This window comes from Lepidochelys kempii, chromosome 3 (genome assembly GCF_965140265.1).
Source record: "Lepidochelys kempii isolate rLepKem1 chromosome 3, rLepKem1.hap2, whole genome shotgun sequence".
Lineage (NCBI taxonomy): Eukaryota > Metazoa > Chordata > Testudines > Cheloniidae > Lepidochelys > Lepidochelys kempii.
In genome coordinates this window covers 95987734-95998882 of record NC_133258.1, presented here as the reverse complement: position 1 = coordinate 95998882, position 11149 = coordinate 95987734, and the positions used below count along the sequence as shown (strand labels likewise).

Here is an 11149-nt window from a genome sequence, read left to right as displayed (position 1 = left end):
CTGGGTTTAGTACCTGGCCATTCATTGCAAGTAATACCACGTCCTTAGTGTTTTAACGAAAGAGACATCTGCAACCCACAGCTGTTTCTTGTTGTTTTATAGATTCATAGATACTAAGGTCAGAAGGAACCATTATGATCATCTAGTCTGACCTCCTGCACAACGCAGGCCACAGAATGTCACCCACCCACTCCTGTGAAAAACCTCTCACCTATGTCTGAGCTACTGAAGTCCTCAAATCGTGGTTTAAAGACTTCAAGGAGCAGAGAATCCTCCAGCAAGTGACCCATGCCCCATGCTACAGAGGAAGGTGAAAAACCTCCAGGGCCTCTTCCAATCTGCCCTGGAGGAAAATTCCTTCCCGACCCCAAATATAGCGATCAGCTAAACCCTGAGCATATGGGCAAGATTCACCAGTCAGATACTACAGAAAATTCTTTCCTGGGTAACTCAGATCCCACCCCATCTAATATCCCATCACAGGCCATTTGGCCTATTTACCATGAATATTTAATTACCAAAACCATGTTATCCCATCATACCATCTCCTCCATAAACTTATCGAGTTTAATCTTAAAACCAGATAGATCTTTTGCCCCTACTGCTTCCCTTGGAAGGCTATTCCAACTTCACTCCTCTGATGGTTAGAAACCTTCATCTAATTTCAAGACTAAACTTCCTGGTGGCCAGTTTATATCCATTTGTTGCTGGGGGTGAGGTGTGTGTGTGTGGGGAGGGGGGGGGGAGTGGACGGGACTGGTTCATATTGTAAGGTTTACTGTTAACCGACACTGAGCCAGTTTACAAGGCTGAAAACAACACTGTTTCAGTGGTAGGATTATTTTTCCATTCCCATTTTAAGCACACTACATACCAGATGTGCTTTTAGAATGAGCAAAGAGGTCAAAACAAAAACAGCAACTTATGGATGCTTGTTATCAGAGGTAGACACTGAACTTCAAGTCCATTTAGGCTTTCCACTTCCCAAAGGCAAGCAAAAACAACTGCAACAAATCATCTATAAAACGCAGTCAAAAAGGACTTCGTTTAATTAGTGATATGTAAAGACTTTTGCATAGAAAAAGGTTAACAAAGTAATGCACAAAAAAGCAACTAGGTACAGTATTTTAAAAACAAATATTTTAAAGTATATTTTGCATAATGTTTAACATTCTCCATGTTTATTGCTTTCTCCACACAGCAGAGAAATCAAGTGCATAATAATACATGCTGTGTTTTATTTTCTCATAAAATCTCTAGTTCTTGAGTCAATGTATTAAAATATTAGGCTATTTTAAGTCACTGTAATAAAAAAAGAAAGCAAAACCTTTAATGCAGCACTAGTTGTCTGGGTACTGACAAAATAATTTACTGATACGCCTTTAGTACATTCATTTTGGTTTGGAATCAAACCCACATTTACAATGTTGGCATGTAAAAAGCCAGTTTAAAATAACACCCCCACAGTAACTTCATTCAGACCCAGAGAAATCGTTACCTCCAGAAGTTGACAGTGAAAAGAGCAGAGATCTTGCACGGAATCAGGAGGCTGATAAAAATAAATGTCCAAATGCAACTAAATAAGTTAATCTGAACTCTTCACAAAATTGAGTCTCTTGTATTGGCATGGATCAACTGTCTTGACTTGTGCATGGTTTTAGTAGGCAGCTACTTCTGTGTGCACTATAAATTCATTGCTTGTAAAGAGACAAGCAAGCACCATAGTCTAAGCCATTTAAAAAAAACAACACAAAGTGCCTCAAGGCTCACAGACAGTGCTGAAATGTTCATCAATCCAAGCGCTGATAAGATAATTGCTTTTACCAGTGCTATGCTAGATGTCACCATTTGGCAAGTCTGTACAAAGAAAGTCAACTAGGTGAGATAAAACTAGGCCTGTCAAGCTGAACATTCTTTCTCAGTAATCCTTTTGGCTAAATAAACCTGTTGGTGTAGAGTTCACTCTTTCCTGGAAGCGTATCAAAATGTCTGTAGCTTAATGCAGGATCCTCCCCTTCCTGCTCCCCCCAATCTCTTTATTTCATACTTTTGCAGTGTGATTTGCTTTAGAAAAACGCGTATGTATGTCAGGCACTTATGAAACTCAAACTTTCTGTCCAGCCTCAGGAGAAATTTAGATGTGCTATCCCCCATCTGTCTGCCAAATAATGATGCATGGCTAGAGGATTATTGGGTCTAGAGTCTACATATTTCCCAGTAAACTTTTAAATGGTCATATGGGGTATGATGTTTCTGAACACCGCTGTTGCTCACCAAGGGGTCTTAAGCAAAACAAAGAAAAATATACCCAATACTGCTATATGCCCTTTTTGAAGTCTGACACTAGAATAGCTTTACTGTTCCTTGATTGGCTTGCAGGCATCTATAAGGCTGTTTGCGTGGATACAGACCTTCAATCTGACTGAACAGGAAAGACATTGAGTTACTACGGCATGAAGTCCAAAGAAGGCTTGTGTGTCTGTGTGTGTGTGTGTGTGTGTGTGTGTGTCTTAAAAAGCTCCAACTTCAGTCCCCCAGGGTCGGTAGGGTTTACTATTTCCACCACTACTAGTTTGCTGAGGACTGGAAGCTGCCGATACACATAATGGTGGGCTGATTGCTGTTGCAGCTGCCACTGCTGCAGCTGCACTAGGTGGAAGCATTGGGAATGCTCCAGCAAAAGACAGAGGGAAGCTCTGAGCAGCCGCAGCAGCAGCGTGTACAGTGGCAGAGAGTGAGAGAAGAGAGGTAGAAAGAGGTGGGACACAGGGAGCAACACTGCCAGCAGAGGGCACTCTGAGTGCGGAGTCAGCATGGGCAAAGGTGGCCGTGAGAAGAGCAGAGCCATGAGGAGGAACTTCTGACGCTGTTGAAAGTCTACAAGGAGTGGTGTCAGAGGAATGAAGTCCATTCTGCTGTAGCAAAGTGGCAGGGAGATGGTGAAATGCTGCTGTCCAGTGGTGAGGATGCAAGGGATGATGGTGATGAACCATGGATGAGGTCATTGCAGCAGCTTCCCTTTGAGATGCACAAGAGCTGAGATGAGACACAAGTCTAACTCTTAACGGATCAGATGTGTCCAGACCTTCCACTGAGCTCAGATATCTTGCAACTTCAGTTAAACATTCTCGGAATCCAATGCTCATGAAATCCATGGCCAGAGTGTGAGCATCAAAATAACCTGAAAGGAAAGGTAAAAGAGGCACTGAGTATCAGATGATTTCCTAGCCTATCTTAGCTATGAGTCAGCTAGCATGATCCTGGCTAAATATCTGTATCTCCTATTTATGGTCTGAGATTTGGTGGGAGGAAAGTTTGCTTTGTAAATTGTGTGTGCGATTATCTCTGGTAATGTAATATACTACAGTTGTTTTTGCAACCAAATATTACAATGGAGAAAAATTAAGACCATCAGTGTTTGAGGTTCTTCAAAAAGCTTTATGATGCCTCTCATCTTGTATTGTGGGAAACTGAAATTCCACAGCAAGCTTTTCCATGGTAACATTGACCCAGAGTCTCGGTGTGTGTGTGTGTGTCTCACGCACATACGCACAAAGTAAGGGTTGAAGATTAAAGGGCTTGTATATAATATCCTGCCTTTTCTCCCCTATGCTGGCATTTATAAAATAGTTCTTAAAATCTACCACGTGACAGTTTGGAGACAGTCTTTACAAACTCTGCTAAGTAAATTCATAACGGCTTCATGACATGTGTTATTTAACAGCAAACTAAAAACAGCTTGTCATTGCTTCTGCATAAAAAGGTTTTGAATAAAAAATGCTTTATATAAAATGTTGTAATCACTTATTTAAAGAAATACTATGTAGGCACTATGGTCATCTGACCTCTGAGGCACTTCAGCAAATGATAGCTGAATCTACAGCACATTGGATGGAGGGAAAGAATTAAATGGGTATCTTATTAGGTGCCCAAAACATGGTAGTCACTTTCTAAACACAGAGGAAATGACATTCTCCTTCCCAAAGAGTTTATCATCAAACTCAATTTATAGGCAACAGAATTTGTTTATTGAGAAAACTATTGCCCTTCAGAGTGAAAGTAGCTGCCAGTGGGAAATAATGCCCTATGGCAGTAATGCCCATTCAGCATTATACCAGCATGGTATCCCATTGTCAGTCACTTTCAGTTCAAAGCAGGGTAGTTTTTCGCTATATATCTCAGTGGCTCTCAAACTTTTTTACTGGTGACCCCTTTCATATAGCAAGTCTCTGAGTGCAACCCCCCCTTTATATATTTAACACCATTATAAATGCTGGAGGCAAAGCGGGATTTGGGGTGGAGGTTGACAGCTCGCAATCCCCCATGTAATAACCTCATGACCCCCAGCGGGGTCCCGACACCCAGTTTAAGAACCCCTGATATATCTGAATTCGAGTCAGAGTATTTCAGGCAGTCCTCAGGGCCTTTTATTATCTCATGAAGGGTATGACTTCACTGCTGAGTCAACCTGGGCTTTTATTCTGAAGTTGCTTCAGACCCCTTTCCTGTCCACACATAACCCCCCGCCCCCTCCTTTCGTGGTGCTTCCAACCTGGGCTAGTTGGCTTGTCTGTGGCTGTACGCTAAAACCCACGTGAGCCTTTCACTCGGTCTGGTAACCCACCCACTGCGCAGCAAATACACAGGCTAAATCACTCAAGTACTGATAGTTCTCCAATGCCTTCCCACAATTCCCATTGTGCCCAGAAGAATAGACAAGTTCTCCCACAATTCACAAGGAAAGACTCAGAGCAACTCAGGGCTTACTTAAAGAAACACAGATAACCATAGGCTGTGCCCCCAGAAGTCCTAGCAACACACATGGGGACACAGTAACTCAGGAGGGGCTGCTCAGGAGTTCAGATCTGGGTGCAGATCACCTGCGTTAACTATGCAGTGAAGACATACCCAAAATTATGTTAAGGTTGAGCGGAGTTATAAATTGTTGGAAATTGCCATTTCCCGTTTCTTACTTCCCAGCTTCAACATCATTGCAGTGCTGGCTAATGAGGAATAACTGAACACCCTGCCGTGTATTACTTCCTGCATAAGAGTCTGAGTCTAAATATGCATTATCTGTCTATCGTCTGATACCCAGAGGTGCACGTAACAAGATTAGATTTTGGTCTGGTGAATGAGACAGTCTAATCTTGCATTTAAAATAGTCTTTCAGAACAAAAATATATATATAAACAATAACGAAAGTTCCTCTGGATCCACTTCCTTTGGTATAGCTGCTGTATAGTGAGTTTTAACATTGGTTTTGTGCTGCACAATTGTTGCCACAAACCTCCTGTTTATATTTGGATGTTTGTGTATTTGTTTTGTCTCCCTGTGCAGATTTCAGTGCTCTTTGGAAACCCCAAACAAATCTCTGACTGGGCTGCCTGTGAATGAAGCCTTTACTCCCACAGTGTTATGAAAGCAAACACAAGCCCAGGGTCAAGTGCTTCTTTTGTCCCAGCAGTTCTTTCCCACGAGTTCAGTCCTGACATTAGCATTGATTTCCACTCCTTTAATCTGGAATCGCCTATCATGGCTCGTCAAAGGACTGTTTGATAAGATTTCCCCAAATATTAGGAAAAAAAGAGTCAACTCCTTACCTTTACCTCCTGTTGCCTGGAGCATCTTCAGATGATCCACTGTCATTTGCAGTATTTCTGCTTTTTCTAATTTTGCAGATCCCTTTGAGATAAGAGGCTCAAATAAATAAAGGCTTACAAGTACTGTAAGCTTTAATTTGGTATACTTTCCATTGAGTTCAGTCTTATGGTTTCAATTTTCCCTACCATTAGAACATTCTCAGCTTAATCCTTTCACTGAGCATCTGCATCCCAGACTTTATTTAAAGACAAATACCATATCACGTCTAGCAATGTGTATGTGTCTAACACATTAGTAAAGAAATAGCGATACTACAAAAAAATTAACAGTTTAGGAGTTCACAGTCTATTTATGCAACAGAAGGGATCATTATTAAAGATGCATAAATAATAAAATTGCCTGACAAGGCGATTTGCCTTATGAAAGGTATAGCCTAATGTATCTGTGGACTAGAAGTCAGTGTGGACATGTCAGATATTACACTGTTGTGCAATGGATTAAGTAGGTGGCTCTTCAGAGATTTGTTCCCACAGAGGCATGGAAATATAACAAATGGCAAGTAATGTGCAATTATTGACAGGACCCTAACACAGCATTGTTTTCCGCTTTTACCAGTAGGTGTCACTGTGTACACATACAAAAGAGAATCCAGGAATTGTACAGGGACTTTTTTTTTTTTTTTTTAAGATGACCCAACAATTTTTTGATCAGTCATTTGGATGACAGAAATTCTATTCTCATCCTTTATTGACACATGGTCATTTCTGTGTATACACATACACTGTCCACATTTTTCTGGGTTAGGAAGAGGCCTTGTTTACAGGACCAGGAAAGACCATCACTGTTAACAGAGAGCACAATTTGCTGTGTCCATGAAACTTGGTTATGCTGGTTCATAAATATTGGAAAAATATAAAATTTAAGTTCTACAATACTGAGATAATTAATTTTGTTTGTAGATAAATTTATGAATATTCTTGTGGCTATTAGCATTTCCTTACACATCTGGAGGTTGCCCAAAGATCCACCCTCTCTTTTAAATATTATGGGCCAGATCCTCAACTGGCATAAATCAGCAGAGCTATGTTGATTTATGCCACCTGAGAATCTGGCCACGTGAGCCAATTCTTCTCTCAGTTATATCCATGCAAGCTCACCGACTTCAGTAGGTATAAAAAAAATGCACTGATTTCACTGAGGTTGTATGGTGGAAATGAAGTCAGAAGTATATTTCTCTATAACTAAGTTATATGACCTACAAAACTGCACAACTGAATCTCCAAAGAACAGAGATTTTGATTTTGTTGTTGTTGTTGTTAAACTAAGACTAATGACCCTTTACAATTCTGGCAATTTCAGTGATCTGAACATCAAGAAGAATATTAAAAACTCATGTTTTGTGGACGATATATCATGGGAAAACTTTAAGAACCCACTACATGCTACTTTTTCCACTTATTAATATTTTTTACTAAGTTAATATGCTCAACATCTCAGTATACCAAAATTTGGTGAATTTGTGACTATTGTTTGTTAGAATTTTATATGGAATTATATCCTGTACTTTTCTCAGTCTTAATCTTTTCCATAGACAGAATACAAGCCATCTCGATGAGAGAGTGACTAATAGCTCAAAACTGCATGTTGCTGGGTAATTTCCAAGGACTTTATAGGACTTGTTTTATAATGTTTGTGGTTTTCAAGAGGTAAACAATGAAATGGGACAAACAATTGTCATCTCTTGCCTGTTTTGCCTAGCTGAAAATGCCTTGGTCATGCCATGTTGCCAGAGTCTATGAAATAGCACTGTTCTGACTAGGAGCTATTAAAGGCATATTGCAGGTAGCACAAGTGCACGGTTCCTTAAATGTTAGCTTTGTTCAGTTCAGAAATAGTATGAGGCCCAATCCTGGGAGTAGCTAAGCACTCAACTTCCACAGAAATCAATGGGAGTTGAGAGTAGTCGGCACCTTGCAGGATTTGGCTCATTGTTTGCTTTTTTTAAAAAAAATGTATTTAAATTACTAAGAGCTTTGTTCTTAAATTTTAGTTGTTCACTTCTTATTGAAGCACGCTGGTTTAAATTAAGAATTACTTTTGCCATATTTTGAGTTTTGGTTTTATTCTAATATGCCCTAGCATTTCTGTTTTACTGAATATTGGGGTTTTATGGATGTTGACGTTGCATGAAATTATCAAAACAAGTAAGTTGTTGTTAGCTGGGAAGTTCAATACAGATAAAACCTAAGGACCTGACCCATAGCCTACTGAAGTCAAGGGGAATCTTTCGATTGAAGACTTTCCCATTGAAAGCCTTTGAAAATCTCTTTGACTTCATCAGGAGCAGGACCGTCCAATCAATCTAATATACAGCTACTAACTAGATATTTAAAAACTGAGTAACCTAGGCAATCGGTTTACTTTTTAGGAAACAGGACTGATTACATTATTCTGGATTTGTGAATTTTGTTTATAAGAAAGCTATTTAAAGAGGTGGGAAAGGGGGATTTTGTTAGAAGAGTTAGACAGACGGGTAACTAGCACACAATTTTTTAAAAGTATATGGAATAAAGCACATATTTAACAAAACCACTACTGGAAATCATTGAAAGAACAGAGACAACATAAACACTGCGACCCTTTAGGGAAAAACAAGCCAAAGAATGGAAATGTTTTTCAGCTTTATGGTGGATTCTGTTTTTAATAGTTTTGCCACAACAAAGCATTTTATTGAAATGCCTGCTTTGTGCCAGATCAGGACACATACAATATTATTTTAATGAGCTTTATAAGAAAACCAACACTGCCAGATGAGATACAGGTATAAAAAAAAAGAAAAGCTTACTTGTTTTTCAAAGGCAGTTGGCACAAGCCGCCTCAATTCAGATAAACTGTTATTTATACGATCACGGCGCCTTTTCTCTATAATCTATCCCCAAAAAACAAAACAAAAACGAGTTTATAAAACCATGAAGGACAAAAATCAGAGCACACATGCAAATATTACATGGGAAATTAAAGAAATTCCATACCCCTCTTCTTTTTTTTCTGGCCATAATCTGAGATGTTGTTGTTGGGGAATTTGATCGAATCACAGAACCACTACTTTGCCTGTGAAATAGTAAAGGTATGTCAGGTGTTGCATTACATGACATTATTGTCTTATAAATACCTAGTTATCACGACATTAAATATTCACAGCTATTTCTTTGTTGTTCTTCATGTTTGGAAGAGGTGCTTTGTACGGCGCGGTTAAGTCTTTCCTTCTTACCGAGGTTTCACTTTCTCCCTACCCTAACATAGTGTTTGAACTGGTTGGCAGCTAACTTTGTTACAAGTATCCCTCCCAAAGACATCATGGTACCAGCTCAGTTGATTTGGCTTCCACCATGACAAATTCATGTATATAACAGTCAGTCAAAAAAATTCAATAAAGAAAACATGCTAAATTCATATACTTGGCTAACACTTGTGATGAAAGATGCTTTAATATACCAGCTATAAAACCACAGACTGTCTCTGTCGAGATTCTCACATTGGTGCCTATCGCAGCAGGATCCAATTGCCACCTACATAAATAGAAATATGTCCTAATTCCATTGCTTTGTCCAGCTCCAGAAAAAAAACAGTTTAAAACGTTTGTTTTTAAATCTGCCGCCACCACCACCAAATGTTAGACATTTCATTCTGTCACCAGTGAACAGAAACCATTATGATCTTTCAAAGATACATAAAGAGAGATTTTTCACATATCTGCAGACACAAATGGACTCTGGGACCTGCTTCTCAAAATTGGCAATATCTTTCAACTTTCAAATCCAGCCCTGTCTCTGCAAACCTTCAAATCCAGCCCTGTCTCTTCAAACTCTGGGAAACTTCATCCTCATTTTACACAGGAAGAGAGACAGCAAGAGCGTGCTTGTAGTGTTCTCTCAGTGACTGGAATAATCACTTTCCAAAAGTAGTTTTCTATAGGTACTGAGGTATTTGAGACTACTTATACGGATCACTTTTCAGGATATATCGGTTATATTTTCAATCCAGTCTTTACAAGTAATTGTAACTAATTAATTAAAACAGTGCATTTTTCTTTTTTTTAAGTTTCAAAATTATTTCCAAGATTTTGGATCTCACAGGTGATATACAGCTATAGATAAATCATGGAAACATTTGTGGGAATACAGATTAGATTAAATTATAACTTGACCTGCCTGGTCACTAAAATTCCTAGCAGAACTTGACTAGTCTTTTTTTAAATGGAGATACTAAGTCCAAGTCCATATTTGACATTGGTAGCACATGATTTCATGACTCCACATGTACTGATCATTCAGCTTGTAAAAAAATAATAATCCTGAAACAGATCTTTACAACAGAATACCACCGTCTTAATCAGATGGTGACGGTCATTCCTCAAAACACACAACAGCGGACCAAACACAGCGAGTTGATTTCATTTCTATAATTCAATATTAGCCCTTTTATCATTTCATTTTTCAGAGGGTGGACTGTTCAAGTGTTTAAAATTAGATAAGTAGTGAAAAGAATGTACTGAACTTTATTGTCAGCTGAAGTCTCTCTTGGCCTCCGCCCCCCTTCTATCCACCTATAGGGGTGTGACAGCTTGGGCTCAGGTGAGCAAACTGCTCCGAACATGGGATCGCAGGAAGGTTCTTAATTCTTACTTCAGCTACAATCCCCAACCCCAATCTTTCCCCAGCAACTCCCCCCTCCCTACTGACCAGAGGCTGGCTCCAGGGGCCGCGATGCTCCACACCAGAACATTTTCCCCCACAGACCAAAAAAAAAAAAAATCCCCAAGACAAGCCCTGAGAAATGGGACACTGGAACTGCCAGCTCACAAGCCCCCACGTGTGCGACACCGCCTGCCTGGGCATTGGCCGACATCCACCCCCCACCCCCCAGCGCAGAACGCCTAGGCGCTGCACCGTGCCAGCCCCTCGCCCTGGGGAGCTGAGAGCCACTCAACCACAGGGTTCAAACCCCGTCTGTGCTGGGGACCCCGCCTAGCCAGGGGGTGCAGCAGCCCCCCTAGCCGCAGATCTCACCCCGAGTAATTATTCTCGCTCCCCACGTCTATGGTCTCGTCCATGTCGCTGTCGGAGCTCGTTTCCTCGCACGGCCGCTTCATGGCGGCGGCGGCGGCGGCACGGCCCCTGCCACGGACGGGGAGCGAGCACCGAACCGACGCGTGGCCCCCGGCGCGGCGCAGCGCGCTCCCTGCAGCGCCAGCAGCCCGTGGAGCTTCTGAGGCGCTTTCCCACGCCGCCGCTCAGCCTCAAGCGCCCGGACCCCGCCCACCGCCGGCCGAAGCCGCGCCCCTTCGGGCGGGGGCCGCCGCCCATTGGAGGAGAAAGCGCGTGAGTGACGGCCTTGCCCCGCCCCGTTCGGGCTCGGGCCAGGCTGGAGCGCTGGGGGGCGGTCCGGCGGCCGCGGAGCGTGGGAAAGCTCGGCGTGCCGCGAGCGCGGCGGTGCTGGCCTGGGCGGCCTGGCCGGGGCTGCGCTGGGGCACGTGCCCCACCTG

The 11149-nt window shown here is 41.6% G+C and overlaps 1 protein-coding gene across 1 annotated transcript; it reads right to left on the bottom strand.

Moving 5' to 3' along the window:
* Window positions 1-1076: 1076 nt before the first annotated feature.
* Window positions 1077-10890, bottom strand: HEY2 (hes related family bHLH transcription factor with YRPW motif 2). Its single transcript, XM_073337220.1, has 5 exons — window positions 10674-10890; window positions 8637-8715; window positions 8450-8533; window positions 5604-5685; window positions 1077-3181 (listed from the first exon to the last, which is right to left on the bottom strand). The coding sequence occupies exons 1-5, from the start codon at window positions 10754-10756 to the stop codon at window positions 2511-2513; spliced, it is 999 nt and encodes a 332-aa protein (XP_073193321.1). The 5' UTR covers window positions 10757-10890; the 3' UTR covers window positions 1077-2510.
* Between the last annotated feature and the right edge of the window lie 259 nt (window positions 10891-11149).

Coding starts and splice junctions, on each gene's coding strand:
- HEY2 (XM_073337220.1), bottom strand. CDS start 10,756: ATGAAGCGGCCGTGCGAGGAAACGAGCTCCGACAGCGACATGGACGAG. Junction 8,716..10,673: donor AGCGAGAATAATTACTCGGG/GTGAGATCTGCG, acceptor ACTATTTCACAG/GCAAAGTAGTGGTTCTGTGA. Junction 5,686..8,449: donor CAACTGCCTTTGAAAAACAA/GTAAGCTTTTCT, acceptor CTTATCTCAAAG/GGATCTGCAAAATTAGAAAA.